The sequence below is a fragment of the Microtus oregoni genome, unplaced genomic scaffold, assembly GCF_018167655.1.
Source record: "Microtus oregoni isolate MIOR12 unplaced genomic scaffold, Mior012 000005F_ref0000423, whole genome shotgun sequence".
Classification (NCBI taxonomy): Eukaryota; Metazoa; Chordata; class Mammalia; order Rodentia; family Cricetidae; genus Microtus; species Microtus oregoni.
In genome coordinates this window covers 768225-785239 of record NW_024543064.1, presented here as the reverse complement: position 1 = coordinate 785239, position 17015 = coordinate 768225, and the positions used below count along the sequence as shown (strand labels likewise).

General features: G+C 56.6%; 2 protein-coding genes across 5 annotated transcripts; one reads left to right on the top strand and one right to left on the bottom strand.

Annotated features, from left to right (window-relative positions):
- Window positions 1-938: 938 nt before the first annotated feature.
- On the top strand, window positions 939-12580 carry LOC121448306 (segment polarity protein dishevelled homolog DVL-1). 4 transcript variants are annotated; one of them, XM_041652204.1, is made up of 16 exons: window positions 939-1408; window positions 6771-6840; window positions 6978-7099; window positions 7322-7425; window positions 7619-7757; window positions 7891-7984; window positions 8055-8124; window positions 8211-8350; window positions 8428-8504; window positions 8597-8664; window positions 8778-8930; window positions 9424-9555; window positions 9651-9818; window positions 9901-10107; window positions 10812-10850; window positions 11309-11446. In XM_041652204.1, exons 1-15 carry the CDS (start codon window positions 1239-1241, stop codon window positions 10820-10822), a joined length of 1725 nt encoding a protein of 574 aa, XP_041508138.1. In that variant the 5' UTR covers window positions 939-1238; the 3' UTR covers window positions 10823-10850; window positions 11309-11446. The 4 variants fall into 4 exon arrangements, with proteins under 4 accessions (XP_041508138.1, XP_041508135.1, XP_041508134.1 ...); XM_041652201.1 differs by lacking the exon at window positions 10812-10850 and having other exon boundaries at window positions 8778-8855; window positions 11309-12580; XM_041652200.1 differs by lacking the exon at window positions 10812-10850 and having other exon boundaries at window positions 11309-12580.
- Window positions 12581-13401: 821 nt separating this feature from the next.
- LOC121448307 (taste receptor type 1 member 3-like) lies at window positions 13402-16792 on the bottom strand. Its single transcript, XM_041652205.1, has 6 exons — window positions 16369-16792; window positions 15953-16253; window positions 15068-15871; window positions 14740-14937; window positions 14528-14648; window positions 13402-14357 (listed from the first exon to the last, which is right to left on the bottom strand). The coding sequence occupies exons 1-6, from the start codon at window positions 16557-16559 to the stop codon at window positions 13402-13404; spliced, it is 2571 nt and encodes an 856-aa protein (XP_041508139.1). The 5' UTR covers window positions 16560-16792.
- Between the last annotated feature and the right edge of the window lie 223 nt (window positions 16793-17015).

Sequence of the window (17015 nt, the reverse complement as noted above, 5' to 3'; positions counted from 1 at the left end):
AGCGGCGGAGTCTTTCCTTGTGTCTGTAAATGGTCCCAGGTTACAATAGGCACCCCTTGTCTCCATCACTGACCAGTATCCTATGCATTATTCTACTCTTATTACTGGCTAGCGAAGGAATTTAGGCCATCTTGGAGTAGGCCTAAAGTAGCTTCAGGCTAGCAAGGCAGTAAGTGGCTCAACTCTACAGGATGAGAGGGGCATCGCCGTCTTCCTGGGCCTGGGGAGGACACCTTTTTTTTTTTCTACAATGTCCAAGGCAAAAATCCCTTTGGCTTCAGTCGCAGCCTGGGCCTCGCCTGGACATCTCTGTGCACACATCTGTGTCCCCACTAGTATTTACTCATTTAAGTTTCTTGGGAAATCCAATAAGGCAATAGGCAGAAGAACTGAGTTCGGCATTAACACGGGGCGCAGTAAGGTTCTCGCTGTCTAGGGCTAGACACAGGTATCTTCAGTTTCTTGTGGAGCGACAGGAAGTCTCCAGAGTGGCCAGCGCCTCCGGATTCCGGGCACTGGGATTGGGTCGGGAGAACCAGACCACCCCAGCAGGACGACTCTCCTCTGCTCCCTGGCAGATCTTATTGGCTCAAAGGGTGCAACCTCTTCAGGGTTCCTGTGCCTTCCTGGGGCTGAGTGTGCCCATTTGCACACACATCCCAGACCCAGACGCCGCACGCATTCCTGCCTATTGGGAATCTGTTGCGAGCGCAGGGTAGGGCTTTCGGCTCCTGGCGAGAGGAGAACTCAGAGTTCTGCCCTGTCGTACTGCAAACCAGCTAGGCTTCCAGAACCCGCCGGGTGCCGTCCCGGTTACCCCGCCCGTGAGCCAGCCGCAGCCCCGCCCCGCCCCGAACCCGCCCTGCGCGTGCGTAGCCCCGCCCCGCTCGCGCTGCGGGCGTCCAGTGACGTCACCGGCTCTGGCGCGCCCTCCGGTGGCCGCGGGCTCAACCCCACCAGGCGGTTCTTGGAGCAGCCCGAGGGGGCGGTGGGCGGCAGTAACCCTCGGAGCTGCTTTTCCTCGCGCCCGCTCCGGGGCTGGCAGCGGATGGGCGGCCGCGGGCCGCGGGACAACAGGCGGGGAACGGGTGCGAGCCGGGACCGGGCGGGGCGGGCGCGCACAGGAGCCGCGGGGCGGCCGGGCGGGGCGCGGGCCGGCGGTTTGGGAGGGCGCCCCGCGTCCGAGAGGTGAGCCGGGCCCTGACGCTGCGCGGGTTCCGCGTCGCCGCTGCCGCGCCATGGCGGAGACCAAGATCATCTACCACATGGACGAGGAAGAGACGCCGTACCTGGTCAAGCTGCCCGTGGCTCCGGAGCGCGTCACGCTGGCGGACTTCAAGAACGTGCTCAGCAACCGGCCGGTGCACGCCTACAAATTCTTCTTCAAGTCTATGGACCAGGACTTCGGGTCAGTGGGCCGCGCGGCCTGGGCGGGAGTGCTGGCCCTTTCCCGCGCGTGTGCGGTGACTGCCCGGGCCCCCCCGCCGCGGGCACGGGCTGGCACCTGTCTGCGCGGACAGGGCTCACGGGTCTGGGGACGTCAGAGAGCGCCCCCGGCGACCGTCACCCTGCCGCGCTTCGACAGCAGGTGTAGGTAGAGTCTCTGCGCCTTGGTGACCCTTGGTGTGTGTACTCACCTGTCCGTGGCGAGCTGGGGATCCGAGTCCTTGACTACCCTCTAGGTAGGCCACAGAGTGCTGTTTGGTGGACAGGCGAGGGCCCAGGCTTCCTGACCGTCATCCAGTGATGCCCCTGTGCCCAGCTGGTCCAGGTTGGGTGCTGAAGGCCACCCTCAAAGCCACCCGTCCCCCTTCTCTCCGGTCAAGCACAGAGCCTGTTGCATTCCCTCCTCTGTGGGTGGAGACCCAGTGCTCATGGCTGCCCAGGAGGGTGTGCAGTTTATGGGGGCTGGAATCGAGGGGAAGGGTTGGAGGTTTGTGGCTCCCAGTGGATCCTCCAGTTGAAATAGAGTAGTTTGGAATGGGTGAGTCATAGGCACCCATCTGTTTTTTAGAGCTTAGAAAAGTTTCTGAAGCCTGAAGACAGACTCCTTGTAGCCCCTCTAAAGTCCCCGTGTCAAGGCAGAGGTCAAGGGTCACAGTAGCCTGCCCCTTCAGTTCCAAGCTCCTGTGCCTCTGTCCTTTCTGAACCACACACAGCATTTGCATTCCTGGGAGTATTTTCTGACTCGAGCCGGCTTCTAAGGTAGTGAGTGTGTTTCCTAGCTGCACTGATGTGGCGGCTGTCTCAGGAAAGGGACTTCCTACTTGAGCTGAGCTGGGCCTCTGGACAGTGAGCCAGGGACTGGCAGTTTAACAGAGGTCTGACAGGGCACAACCACAGAAACCTGAGTCCGTGGCTTGGCAGGGCTCGAGGCAGGGACATGCATGCTCAGGCCCTGTGGGTGGAGCAGGTGTGCTTGGTGCCCTTGTGTGGCTGCATCTTAGGGCTTTGACATTGAGACTGTTTCCTGGGTTCCGTGGTTGCAGGGTCCCTGGGCAGGGACCTCTCTCTGACCCTGTGCATCTAGGCAGGGCTGAAGCTGGTTTGGACAACTGAAGTCTCTTGCATACCCATTCCCTGTGCCCCAACCACCTAGAAAAAAAGCAGAGGGGAACGTGTCCCCCACAACTTGAAGGCTGGTGCTCCCCATCTGCCTGGAGGCTGGAGGGTTGTGCTCTGGAGATTGGGCCTCCCCAGCTCTCCTGGCTGGGCCACCTCTGTGGTCTCTGCCCATAGGGACAGGGCATCTCCGGATTAAATTTATCACCAAAGTCACAAATGTTCTGTCTGCTCCTGGGGTATGAGTGGTAGGAGCAGACAGACCCAGACCTGGGTTGTTTTCTGCTGTATGTTCTGGGTGTCTCTTGAGGGTACCCATTCCTCTGCTCTGATATCCATGTTGGGTAGGGTGTGCTAAGTGTAGTAACCCAGCATCAGCTCACACGGGTCCCGACTGAGCTTGTTCATGTGCAGGAGGACCTGCGGGTGCCCTCACTGTGGAGGAGGTGGGGCTGCAGGTCTGTGGACTGAAGCAGGAGTTCCTTTGGGTGCATTGGGAGTGGCTGGGGCATGTGGTACAGAGCCAGCTAGCAGAGAGCTCAGAGGTACAAGTTGGGTGTCCTGGATGTGTAGAAGGACTAGGAGGCAGAGCTGCTAAGAGGAAGAGTCTGGGCTAGGAGGACACAAAGACACAAACAACTCATCCATAGGCCTCATCCTGATCCTGACTGTGACCTGGAACTCTGGCGACACAGTGGCCTTGGGAGCCTGGAAAGGCAGCCCCTCCCCATGCACAACTGCATTCCTCATTTCCCTGCCTGAGTGCTACTTACAGAACTCCAAGGATACTGGGATAAAGTAGCTTAATGTTGGGAGAGGGAAGCTCAGCAGGGGTGGCTGAGCTGGGCAGGTGGCCTCAGAATAGAGTCTGTGAGGAGTGTCCTCGTGAGTCTAGGTTGTCTGCCCCCCTTCCAAACCAAAGAGAGTCTGCCCTGGCAGGGTTCAATTCCCAACAGGTATCTCTAGCCCATAAGGTAAAGGTCTTTGTTTCATGCCTACTTGGGCAGCTTGTGGTTGTTCTGACTCTGAACCACCAAGGTTTAGTAGCCGGACTTCTAAGCTTCTGGTGGGTCCTGTGCAAGTGTCTGGTGCTTGATCTGGTGACAATGGAGGGTCTGGTCTATGGCAGCGGAGTGAGTTCATTTGGCTCTTGGTCCCTGCTCCTAGGAATGTATTGCTGTTGCCAGCTTGCCTGGTATGATAGTGAGCTCATCTGCCTGACAGTGGCCCCAGCATTTCGATCTCTGAGTTAGAGGTACCTGAGCTGGGGAGAGGCAGGCAAGGGTAAGGGCTGGGAGCCCATGGGCTCTAGGATCCGCTGCCTGTTTGCAGATGTTGTGAGGGCTCCCTGTGCCTGGTAGGGCTGCCTGGGGTTAGCGATTTAGACTCTCTGTGTTCTATGTCTTCTCTAGTGTTTGTTTGTGAGAATCTAGGTAATGGTAATGCATTCCCTGACCTGTGGGAGGGGCTCCATGTTCTGGGGCTCAGTGTTCATGGGATGGGTTATTAGCAGAGCGGCCAGCGATGGTCAGTTCAAGGCCATGGGTAGTAAGACTCCTTAGGCCATGAGCCCAGTCCACACCAATACTTGGCAGGAGTTGGATCCTCGTTCCCAGTGACATGCATACAACCCCTGAAGTTCAAGGTATCACCATGGCCTATGCCTGCCTGCTCTGCCAGTGTTGGCTGGCTGTGTGTATGGGAACTGGAAAGAGGCTATCTCAGGGCTGTGTCACTAGAGTTTATCTATGTGTTATTGTGACCTCCAGGAACCGTAGGTCCTTTTTGGCCAAGCTGTGCTGGGCACCAAAGATCCTACCTTAGAGCAGATTCCTCCTTGGGGTAGGTCTCTGGGGGTGACAGGCAGAGCCCAGTGACCGTAAGGATCTGTCTAGGAATTCTGAGGTTATGGCAAAATGCCTGCAGGAATGTCCTGAGTACAGAGAGTCAGTGGAGACACACCGAGGTCAGTTTTCCTCCCGAGAGGTTAGGCACTCAAGGCTCAGGATGGTACAGAGGTTTGACTGTGCCTCGTATGTTCTTGTTATAGAGTGCCCAGGCAGCTATTCTGTAGTGTGGGCAGCATCACATACCTGTGGTGCCTGTCTCTACCATGGGCATTTTGATGTTTACCCCTTGCCTCGCCCAGAGTGGGGAAGGACCAGGGTTATCTGTGGGATCTGGGGCAAGTGCCAGCCTCTCATTTCTTCTTGCCCTGACCACTAGGCAGAAAGCAGGACTTGGGTTGCTCAGGCTGGGAAGGTAAGGAGAAGAGTGTCTTGGTGGGAATTGGAAGGCACAAAGACTTCAAGCTGGCCATGTCGCCTTAAGGGTCTGGCTGACTAGGCTCTAGCTGCTCAGGATGGGACACAGTGTCTGCTGGGGATCCAGGTAGGCCCTACTGTGGTGGTAGAAGTTGCTCATATGTCTCTTCATGTGTGAGTCAGAGAGGGTTAAAACTTGGGTGTGGCAGGGGAAAGGAAGGCTGTTGATGGGTCCACTGGGGCTGAGGTTGGGGGCTAAGGTAAGGATTCCTGTCTGGGTGTCTCTTGCTGTCATGTTACTCAGAGATAGCAGGCTTTCTGCAGACCCTGGTCCATCAGCTACCACAGGCAGAGCCCTGCCATCCTCAAGAGAAACTTCACCCCACCCTGGGCAGCCCAGGTCTTCCTGTGATGACAGCCTCTCTTGTGGCTGCCTTGGCTCAGGCTTGTAAGTGGAGCCAGCCCCAGAGCTGTGACTTGTGATTGGTGGCAGCAGACATTAGGGGTTCTGAGGAGCAATTGTATCTGCTGTTGAGTTCTGCATTGTTAGTCACAGGGAAGTAGTGGAGACTAGAAAAGTGGTCGGAATTCACTTTCACTTTCAGGCTGCCCTGCCTCTGCCATCCCCGCAGCCCTAGGTCTCTACCCAGCAAGTGTCCCCTGGAGAGGATGGGAAGTTGATCTGCTAGGGCTTCCTACAACCTACTGCTGACCAGGGGACCTAGAGTAGTAGGCAGAGGTGGCCCTGCCCCTGGCATTGGGCCCATTAAGCCACAAGCCTGTTTCCTGCCAGGTGCACTTTCAGGACCAGTCTGGTTTCCCAACTCCATTGAACTCAAGTTTTGGGTGTGGAAAATCCCACTGTGCTGGGTGGAGCTGAGCACTGGGATGAGGGTGAGGGGCTGGAAATCTAGGGCCTGAGGACGTAGGTGGAGGCCTGTTCCTTCACAGCTGCCCCTTCTGACCTGTCCGGCTGCTGATCATGCCTTTTGAACACTGACCCCAGGCTTTCTGGCTTCCTTCCTAGTCCTCATTCCCTGACCCTTTGTGTCCTGCTTAGGTGAGGCTGGCTCTTTTTTAGTCCAGCATTAAGACAAGCAGGGATGGGTGTGGTCAGATACAGCCATGGACTGGTTAGCTCTGTCCCTGAATGCCCTTCCCCAGATAGAAACCAACCTTCTCCTCTGAGAGTTGGGACTGATGCTGTGCGTGGGGCACACTCTTTCTGTTTGGGAGACAACTTTGAGGGCAGCAGGAGCTGATATCCTTGGGCTCTCTCACGTCTGTACAAGGGAGTCTTTGTGCCTTGCTGTGGTTGAGGCCCTGCTCTTGGCTGGGGGATGTGGAAGGAACTTCGGGGTCCCATGAGATGCACATCCTACTGACTAGAGCTTATGACTGCTCCAGAGAGGTGGGCGGAGGGTGTGTGCTGGGCTGATGATCACAGAAGCTAGTGGACCATAGGCTGTCCCAGGCACCTGGATGGGTAGGGCTACTCCCTAAAATAAGGAGGCTGAGAAGAGGCCCCAAAGGAGCCTCAAGTGTTATATGTTGTGGTGAGGCAACTGTTGGGTCCCCATGCCAGGAATCTATAACTAGAGACAGGTCTGAGGGAAATCCTCGGGCCAAGGAAGCCGAAGAATTAGGGTCTTTCCCAGGAACCCTTAACCTTGTCTAGGGCTAGAGGCTGATCTGCAAGTGAGCAGGAGTCCTAGCCTGCCCTTCCGTGACCCCTCTACATCTGTCTACCCCAGTGCTGAGGTTCCACGGCCTGCGGCCAATGGAGAGCAACAGAGTTGCTAAGAGGAGAATGCATTATGTAAACCCTCAGTTATAACATCTGTGGCCTGGCAGGTACCCCATTGCCGGGCCCAAGGGTAGGAGATGTCATAGTGTTCTTGGTGGTCTGAGGTGAGGTAACCTCAGGGTCTTGTTTGCTTATAGGGTGGTGAAGGAGGAGATCTTCGATGACAATGCCAAGTTGCCCTGCTTCAATGGCCGGGTGGTTTCCTGGGTGAGTCTAGGGGTGGCCCCACAAGAATGATGCGGGTAACTGGACAAAGGTAGGGTGGTGGCTGTCATCTGCCCTGGGTATCTGTGGGGGTGGTCGTGAAGCAGATGAGTATCCAAGGCCTCACTCTCCCTCCACAGCTGGTCCTGGCTGAGGGCGCTCACTCGGATGCAGGGTCCCAGGGCACTGACAGCCACACGGACCTGCCCCCACCCCTTGAGAGGACAGGCGGCATTGGGGACTCCAGGCCCCCCTCCTTCCAGTAAGGCCCCTAGTAGGGCGGAAACCTGCCACTGCTGGGTACTTGCTACCCAAGACCCACCTGGGAAGGGTGAAGCTGAGAACAGAGGAGGGGACTCCAGCTGGATGGAGGGACCTTCTAGAATTGGGGTCCTATGTGGTGGGTTGGGGACTAGGAAACATTTGAGATACTGGCTGCCAGCAACTTGGTCTGCCCAATTCTACCTGCTTCTCATCTATGCAGTCCAAATGTTGCCAGTAGCCGTGATGGGATGGACAACGAGACAGGCACAGAGTCTATGGTCAGTCATCGGCGGGAGCGCGCCCGACGTCGAAACCGTGATGAGGGTACTGTGGCTGTGCCTGCCCAGATCTGGACCCCAAACTTCCTTTGGTATCGCTTGGTAGAGATCCCAACTTGGTATTTCTACCCTCTGTGGCCTCAGAGTCCCTGCATTAAGCTTGAAATGCACAGGCCATCCTCATTCTGTGACTGCTGACTGAAGTCCCACAATCAGCTCCCACCCCACTGTCCCTACAGCTGCCCGGACCAATGGGCACCCGAGGGGGGACCGGCGACGGGATCTGGGACTGCCTCCAGATAGTGCATCCACCGTACTGAGCAGTGAGCTTGAATCTAGCAGCTTTATTGACTCAGATGAAGAGGACAACACAAGCCGGTAGGTGGCATGTGCATATGTCTGTGTGTGCTGGAGAGATTCATGCCTGTGAGTGCTGGCTGGCTGTACGTATTTGTGCCTCGTGCTTATCTGACTTCTGGTTCTCGTTCCCGCCTCTGGTCTCCTGCTCCAGGCTGAGTAGCTCTACAGAGCAGAGCACCTCCTCTCGGCTAATTCGCAAGCACAAATGTCGGCGGCGGAAGCAGCGCTTGAGGCAGACAGACCGGGTAGGCAGCAGGTGGGTGGGGTGTCTGCTCCGATGGTGTGCACACAGCCCCTCATTGGGTCCCTCCACAGGCATCTTCCTTCAGCAGCATCACCGACTCCACCATGTCCCTGAACATCATCACCGTCACTCTCAACATGGGTGAGGCCTTCTGGGCTGGTGGGTGCTTGGTGGGGGTGGGTGCAAGCCTAGGAGCCTTTGGGGCCTGCTCACGGCCCCTCCTGCAGAGAGGCACCACTTCCTGGGCATCAGCATCGTGGGCCAGAGCAACGACCGGGGTGATGGCGGCATCTACATTGGATCCATCATGAAGGGCGGGGCTGTGGCTGCTGATGGCCGCATTGAGCCAGGCGACATGCTACTGCAGGTGGGAGCCATGTGGGGACTGTGGGGGTAAGATGCACCCCCTCCCACCACCACTCCCTGACCCCACAAACCCCGCAGGTAAATGATGTCAACTTTGAGAACATGAGCAACGATGATGCTGTGCGGGTACTTCGGGAGATCGTATCCCAGACGGGGTGAGGGGGGATCCGTGTGGGGATGGGAAGGGCATGGGATGGGAGGGGTTGTGTGGGTCTCACCCATGTGATCTGCCGAACTTTACATACAGGCCCATCAGCCTCACGGTGGCCAAGTGCTGGGACCCAACCCCTCGGAGCTACTTCACCATCCCAAGGGGTTAGTGACCCCGTGGAGGGGTGGGGTAGGGTGGGGTTCCTAGGCCCAGTCTGAAGGGTCTTTCTTCTCTGCCTCTATCATCTGTCATCTGTTGCCGTGCGGTAACTGTGCAGCTGACCCAGTGCGACCTATCGACCCGGCCGCCTGGCTGTCCCACACAGCAGCGCTGACGGGTGCTCTGCCCCGCTATGGTACGAGTCCCTGCTCCAGTGCCATCACTCGCACCAGCTCTTCCTCACTAACCAGCTCAGTGCCTGGCGCCCCACGTAAGTGGCAGCTTACACGAGCCCCGGCAGGAAACTGAGGCTGAAGGACAAGGGTTCACCAGAGCTCTTCCTGGGGCCCATTGTATATAATGTGTCTGCCCCCAACACCTTCACAAATGTGTACACCAGGATACGTGTACATATCTCATAGCCCAGCCATACTGGCCATCTGGATGCACTGAAGGATCCGCCAGGCCTGTGTTGCGGATTGGGAGGACACATGGTAGCCTCCGCCTTGCTTTCCTGCTGCCTAACATAACTAACAGCTTGAGCTCCCCAGGAAGGTGTCCCTGGGGGAGGGAAAGGGACTGGCTTGCCCAGAAGTCTTGGACTGTGGGACTGGGAGAATATCCCAGTTTCAGCTCACATCTTGATGAGATACCACTTAAGAGTGGGAGATAAATGTTTGATCCTGTCCCCTGCTCCCAACCTCACGGAGCTCAGCCCCTGCGTGCTGGTTGCCTGCCTGGGCTCAGAGAACGGTGCCTTGCAGAGCTGGAGGAAGCTCCACTGACTGTGAAGAGCGACATGAGTGCCATTGTCCGGGTCATGCAGCTGCCGGACTCAGGGCTGGAGATCCGGGACCGTATGTGGCTTAAGATCACTATTGCCAATGCTGTCATTGGTGAGTCCCTGGCTGTATGGGAAGGGCCCAGTCTGTTCTTTCTGGTGAGGCTTCCCAGGACTCAGCTACCCTGACTTTCATGGGCCTGTGGCCAGGGGCGGACGTGGTGGACTGGCTGTACACACACGTGGAGGGCTTCAAAGAACGCAGGGAGGCGAGGAAGTATGCCAGCAGCATGCTGAAGCACGGCTTCTTGCGGCACACGGTCAACAAGATCACCTTCTCTGAGCAATGCTACTATGTCTTTGGGGACCTGTGCAGTAGTAAGTAGGGGGGTCACTGGGTGGGGTTTTTTGTGGGGCTCATCCATTTGCCCTCGCTTACCCATCCCTCCCTTCCTGCCAGACCTTGCATCCCTGAACCTCAACAGTGGCTCCAGTGGAGCCTCAGATCAGGACACACTGGCCCCACTGCCCCACCCATCTGTGCCCTGGCCTTTGGGTCAAGGCTACCCCTACCAGTACCCAGGGCCCCCGCCCTGCTTCCCGCCTGCTTACCAGGACCCTGGCTTCAGCTACGGCAGTGGCAGTGCCGGGAGTCAGCAGAGTGAAGGTGAGAGTCATGCCAGCCCCTCCTCCACTCCCACTCCCTGGCTCTGCCTGGCCTTGCTGCTGTCCTCTGTGCTCTTGCTGTGTGTTTGGGTCCTGGTGGGTCCCATTTCAGGAGTCAGTGTGGGGCAGCGAGGGGGCTGGTGTGGGGACTCACTTTGGTTCTGTGGGTAGAGGCCTTTGGGACTAGGAAGACTGCCTGGTGGGAACAGGCCTGGTATTCCAGGTGGCAGAGGCAAGAGGCCAGGAGATGATGTGGCAAGAATGAGGGCGAGAGTAGCCAAGGGCATCGAGTAGGGTTACTCTTACTCTTTAGGCCCCAAGCTAAGGAAGGCATGGGCTTTATCAGTTGTGGTACCTGTAGCCCAGCAGAGTGCCATGAGAGTTTATCATCTTAGGGAGGGTGGGTGTCCCTGAGGAGGAGGTGCACTGAAGTAGAGCCTTAGGCAGAGTGGGGGCACAGCAGCCATTCTACAGGGTCTGGAAAAAAACTTAAGACAGTCATCTTTGAGAACATAGGATGGGAGAAAGGAGAGGTTGGGCCGGAGGGTGGCAATGCCCTAGGGGAAGCTGTTGAGTGACTACTGACCCTGGATAGGCCCTTGCATGCACCCAAGCTCAGCTTGGCCCACAATAGTCCTAGTTGACCATTGGTGAGCACTGGACTGGTGTGTGACTTGTGCTATCCCTTGCTTTGTGCTGAGCAAGCCTTAGACTGAAGGACTAGCAGAGTGGACCCTCGGGCCGGTAAGCCAGGTCCCCCTGTGTCCCTCTCAGCATGTCCCCAGCCAGCACGTGTTCTCAGGTTCCCACCACTTTCAGGACAGAAGCTAAGAAAATTAGCTGACCAGGGCCCTGGGGTTGGGTGGTCAGTGGGTCTTCGGGTGGTGATCCCAGGATGGCTAATGGGAACGCTGGGCACACAGGGCCTTCAGTGGTGTCTCAGTTTCTCAGTTGTAACATCAAAATCAACCTTGGTTCAAGCATTGGGGTTAGGTTTGGGGTGCCAAGCTGGCCCTCATTATCCCTCCTGTCTGCAACTGCCCCTAGCTCCTTGCCTCTCATCTGCTCCTGGTATCTGCATGGCTGCCATTCCCCTACTACCCCAGGCTTACCAGGTTCTGCCCTGGCTGTCTGGGAGCAGCTGGTGGTCCTGGAAATGGCCAGGCCTGGTGCTGACTCTGTGGTCCCTTCCCTTCTCCCAGGAAGCAAGAGCAGTGGGTCCACAAGGAGCAGCCATCGGACCCCAGGCCGAGAGGAGCGCCGGGCAGCCGGAGCTGGGGGCAGCGGCAGCGAATCAGATCACACAGCACCAAGTGGGTCTGGTAGCACTGGCTGGTGGGAGCGTCCTGTCAGCCAGCTTAGCCGTGGCAGTAGCCCTAGAAGTCAGGCCTCAGCTGTTGCCCCAGGGCTCCCCCCACTTCACCCCCTGACAAAGGCCTATGCAGTAGTGGGCGGGCCACCTGGAGGGCCACCTGTCCGGGAGCTGGCTGCTGTTCCTCCAGAACTTACAGGTAGCCGCCAGTCCTTCCAAAAGGCCATGGGAAACCCCTGTGAGTTCTTTGTGGACATTATGTGACCATCAACCAGAGTTTTCAGTGCTGCCTGTGGCAAGAGTCTGTGGTCCTGCTGTGCCAGGATCTCTGTGGACTTGCCTTAGTGGTGGCCAGCAAGGATAGATCAGCTGCGGGGTCTGGGCCAGGGCAGAGGGAGCAGGCTGCAGAGGAAGGGCTGAGAGCAGCAGCCATACTAGGATATGGACTTGGCATCCTGCCTGCTGTGTGGTACAGCTCAAGTAGTCTTGTGAGGAGATGTCTGTCTTTAGGTCCTCAGCACAAGTCTCAGGGACCACCTCCTGGTTCCTTTTTTGGAAATGACCTCCATTTAGGATAAGAAAGACTCTCTTGGGCTCTGTGCACAGCCCCCCCCCCCCCCCAATTCTCCCAGAACTGTGCACAGTGGCCCAGACTGACTCTCACTGAGTTCATGGGCCTCATCTGTCAGGCCAAGGTAGGGTTCTTGAGGGGTTAGACAGAGCCTTTAAACCTCTCTGGCTGCCTACGTGGGGTCTAACTTATTTATTTATTGCTAGCCTGCCTGCTCTGAGGGTGGCAGCTGGTTACCCAACGGGGGCAGGTGCATGTCCCTTTCCCCCCGCTTGGTACTCAGCCCATGACAACAGTTTGTACTGGGAGTATGTGGAGGATGCTTAGTACAGGAGGCCAGGCACCTTTACACGGTGATAGCGCACACAATAGCTACAGAGATGGGGTCCTGTCCTGTCATTGCTACCCTGGTGGCTGTCCACCAGCATGTGCCACTGCCATCTTGGCATGGTAGCCCCACACATCTGCACTGTAGATACCGTGTCGAAGTCTGAGCAGCTGGGTAGTTCACGTGTAAATGCTGCTTTTGTGTAAATGCTGCTTCTGTGTAAATGCTATTTTAAACACTAAAAAGCGTTTAATTTTATGGGATTAATGTGTGGCCTGCTTCTCTTTTCTCCAGCTAAGCTGCTTCCGTATTCAGGTGTCGGGGCCAGTCCAGAACTGACCCAGGTCTGAGCCTGCCTGGAGTCTCTTCCCACTTGGTCATGTGACTCTGTCCCTGGTGCTGGCCAGTAACAGGGGTCTTGGAGGCAACTTTTCTGTCCTTGGTACCAGGAGGACTCCAGGGGTCCTGGGTGGCTGGTGCTGGCCATGGTGCTGACCCTGACCCTTGCTTATGCTCTGTCCAAGGTGCTAGTAGTGACTTGGTTCTTTCCTACCAGCTTAGGTCTAGATCAGGAAGGGAAGAGGAGGCTGGATGTTGTCTGCCTACCTCTTGAGTGCCCTCTGCCTGCTGGCTTTCTTGTTTTGTTCCAGCACATTACATATGCCCAGCCTTCTGTTTCCAGGATGCCTGATCAAGGTGCTGAGGGCCCTAGGCTGGGCATGTTCAAGAAAGCAGTATGTTCTTGCCTCCCAGGGTCTGCTTGGGTTATTTTTAAATTCAAGATATGGCTATGGAGTCCCAAAGAACACTCTGTGGGCTGCTTCTAAGATAATGGATCTCAGTCACCTGGGCAGGCCTTAGGTAGGGCGTAACAGGATCAAGGATGATCTTGCCTTTGGGGAACAGGTGGGATTATAGGATCCATCTTGCACACTGCAGGTCTGAGGGGGGTCACTGAGGGACTAAGGTCAGTGGATGACTTGGAGTCAGTCTGTAGTTAAGCGGCTCAAGTCTCAGGTTGAGGTACTATCTGGGGGTTGTCGGCTGGGCTCACTAAAGGAGAGGTCACTGGGTCAGGGTTCACTCACTGTGCCCCTGAACTGTCACCCCCACTGTTGCTCCCATCTGCTGCCTCCTTGGGGCCTCCTCCCAGGAAGAACTCCTGGGTGTTGAGCTTTGGCAGCCACAGAAGCACATAACATTTGGGTAGGTGGAAGGTGGCCAGGATGCCCAGGGCACAGAACAGAATGGCACCCATCTGCACAGCTGGCTGATAAGTCACCTGCACATTGGCCAGGAGGGGCACAAAAGAGACCCAGATGATGAAATAAGCTAGCATGGCGAAGGTGAGACCACGGGCACGGTTGTAGCGGCCAGGCTGGCTCTGTACTAAGAAAGTGCCCAGGAAGCAGAGGAAGGCCAGCATTGCATTGGTGATGTGTACCAAGCCTAGGCTGACCCAGGAACGCATGCGGCAATGCTCCAGAACCTCTGTGGGCAGCACCACCCAGTCTGTCACCATCTCTGGTGGGAAAGATGTCAGGTACCAGGCACATAGTGCTGCCTCCACAAGAATGGCCAGCAGTACCACCAGCCAAGCCCAGGGTCCCCGAAGGCAGCTGCATAGCCAGTTTGCCCAGCTCAGTGGCAGCTCAGATTCCACAAAGATCTCCGCTGCTTGCAGGAAAAGTGTGCTTAGGCAGCCTGTGAGAGGAAGGTGAGCCAGTGGCTGTTGAGCAAGGCAGCTGGCAGGGCTTGGCCGTCCTGGGAATAGAAGGACACTGAGGCAGAAGAGGCCTAGGCAGACCAGGCCAAAGCAGAACCGTGACCCACCTGAGGCCTGAACAAGAGGGCTGTCCCAGTGGTGGATGAAGAGCCCCAGGGAGGCGAGTGCTAGGCCTAGCACCAGGCAAAGCAGCAGGAGTAGTAACAACACAGTTGGTTCTCCCCAAGCCAGGAATTTAGGCCTACGAGGTAAGCAGCCTGTGCTTTTCTCTGGGGACCACTCATCCTGATTACATGGAGTACAGGCGAAGTCATCTATAGTAAAAGAAAGAAAAAAAGCAACGTAGGGTCTGGTAATGGGAGACAGAATTCCCCAGCTCAGCCCCCGACAGGCGCTTGCCTTCAGCATTAGCCTGGAGGGGAGGCCCTTGCCAGGCCTCTGCCCCCAGCTCAGCTGTGCGGACTGTCTAGGGAAGGAGGCTCACCTGGATGCTTCTGGTAGCTGCCTGCTTTGCAGTCCTCACAATCATAGCAGCAGGAATGGAAGCCCTTTACTCTGCGCACCTGGCCTTCTTTGCACTGCCGGGAGCACTGGGACACTGGCACCTGGACATGGAGCTTTGGGTTAGGCTCCCTTGGCTAGCACAGACAACCCCAAGCCTTTACCCACCATGGCTTCCTCCTGTCTTGTCCTTACCTGGTTCCCTGGCCAGTACATCTCGGAGTGCTGCAGCTGAAGGGTGCCATTGAAGGTTCCCACAGTGTGCAGCACAGGTGTAGGGCTCTGCCACACCCACATCTTCAGGTCATACTCCATGTCTACGTTCCCTTTATCGTCAAACTGCAGTGTCAGGTTCCGAGCACGGAAACTCATGTTGTACATGTTCTCCAGGAGCTGTGGGTTGGGGTGGGGGTAAGGCTGACCCATGAGCCTCTCCAGTTAAGACAGGATTTAGCTCTCTCTGCCTGTTGGTTCAGTATTCCTGAATGAGCAGACATAGACCCAGCAAAAACCCTACCCTCACCTGCCAGGGTTGAACAGGCTCTGATGCGGGGCAACTTGAGGCATTGCACTGTAGGGTGTTGTGAAGAGCCTGGGCCACACTGTACACAGCTGCATAGGTTGCAAAAATCTGGTGGTGCAACTGCCCTGCTGATAGGTTCTGCAGCAGTCCAGATGTCAAGTTCTGCAGCATGACGTGGTCACACTGTGGACAGCGTTGTCCCATCACCCCCTCCTCCAGGTCCAGTTCAGCATTCAGTGAGGCACAGAATGTTGGGTCGGCAGCCAGGGCAAGGTGGGTCTCCACATAATGGGAGAATTCCGGCAGCTCGGCACCTCGCTGCAGAAACCCAAGCACAGTGCCCACATGGGCAACATTGGGTAGTGTCGTGACCATGTCAGAGGTCAGCCAGGACTCACTAGCCACCCATACCTTGGGTGAGAGGCCCTGACGGATGCCATAGCTAAAAAGGGAGTAGACAGCACGGGGGGAGGCAAACAGCACCACCACTTGCACGTTGCTTTGGTTCACTTGTTGTAGTACATCAAACACCTTGCCCAGCTGTTGATCACTGGTGGCGTGCAGTGGCACCAGGCCCTCGTGGGCGATACAGATACCTCGTGGATTGGCCAGGCTAGAGAAGATGCTCAGGCCTTCCCGACCATAGTCATCATCACTACCTAAGGCAGCCACCCAGTTCCAGCTGAAATTCAGCAGCAGAGCCACAACAGCCTGCAGCTGCACACGGTCATTGGGCACTGTGCGGAAGAAGGATGGGAATGTTTCCCGGTCACTGAGCCGATCCATGCTGGCGCTGTAGCTGACCTGTGGTGATGGAGAAGCACCTCCTGCTGTGAGAGCTCAAGGACACAGTTGGCTGAGGGGAGGCAAAGGGTGTGGGCTCACCTGTGGCATGAGGAAGAAGCTGAAGAACTTGCCTGTAATCAGGGCAAGCTCTGACGAGTGGGGCCCAATGACAGCCAGCACACGCGGCTGGTACTGTGTGTAGTTGCAGTAGGCAGCGATGCTGTGACTGCCCACCTTTGCCATGAACATGAGACTGGGCTTCATGGTGACTACCGGCTCCGAGCATGTGTCAAATAGGTCATAACCCAGGCGCAACCCAGGGAGCAAGGCAGATCCATTGTTGATCTCCTCCACAGCCATCTTCATAGCCATGACCAGAAACAGACCAAGGGGTGAGAACCTGAAGCCACATGGGATTGCAGGTGCTCACCACCTTACCCCCAGCTTGGGAGTACCACAGACCCATGGCTGCCAAGCCTTAAGCCCACCCCCACCTCAGCTACTAGCCTCCATACCTGGTGCACAAGATGCTATTGGGTTGTGTTCTCTGGTGGAGTGTGTCCTCCTCAGTTAAGCCCAGGGGAAATAGCCCACCAAGTATGTAGTCCCCTTTAGCTTTGAATTGCTGTGCCAAGCACAAGGAGGCCCCCATCCCAAGGCCCGGGAGAGCAGCCAGGCTGAGGCACAGAACAACCAGGTGTGGCATGGTAGGTAGAGACTTCCAGTAGAGACTGTAGGGTGTGCTGGAGCCCCAGATATACTGAGTCCAGGGGGAGAGAGCAGAGAATTTGTTTAGCAAAACTTCTGTGCTTGGCTGCCAAGCCCCCAAGGGGCTCCGGTGATATGCTCAATAGCTCAGACCTGATAGTTTGTGCATACTGGACTCATCTTCATAGCGTTAATGCGCTGTCTGTCCAAGAGAGCCCCAGCATGCCAACTGTGACCACCGACTGTGCTCTTGTCACTTGCCTATGCCCAAGCCCCTCGGTGCCCTTCTTTCCTAGAGCAGCCGCACAGACTGTAAAGGGGAAGGTGGAGAAGCAAGCATTCAGGGTCCCAGGGTTTCCCTTGACTGGAATAAGGGTGGCACTAGGCTTATATTTGTAGGCACAGAGACACTTTTTATCTTCTGGCTTCTGATTTGAGGCAGTACTGTCAATAG

Coding starts and splice junctions, on each gene's coding strand:
- LOC121448306 (XM_041652200.1), top strand. CDS start 1,239: ATGGCGGAGACCAAGATCATCTACCACATGGACGAGGAAGAGACGCCG. Junction 9,556..9,650: donor TATTGCCAATGCTGTCATTG/GTGAGTCCCTGG, acceptor GCCTGTGGCCAG/GGGCGGACGTGGTGGACTGG. Junction 10,108..11,308: donor CGGGAGTCAGCAGAGTGAAG/GTGAGAGTCATG, acceptor CCCTTCTCCCAG/GAAGCAAGAGCAGTGGGTCC.
- LOC121448307 (XM_041652205.1), bottom strand. CDS start 16,559: ATGCCACACCTGGTTGTTCTGTGCCTCAGCCTGGCTGCTCTCCCGGGC. Junction 14,938..15,067: donor AGCCTGTTCAACCCTGGCAG/GTGAGGGTAGGG, acceptor CCCAACCCACAG/CTCCTGGAGAACATGTACAA. Junction 14,358..14,527: donor CAGCTACCAGAAGCATCCAG/GTGAGCCTCCTT, acceptor CTTTTACTATAG/ATGACTTCGCCTGTACTCCA.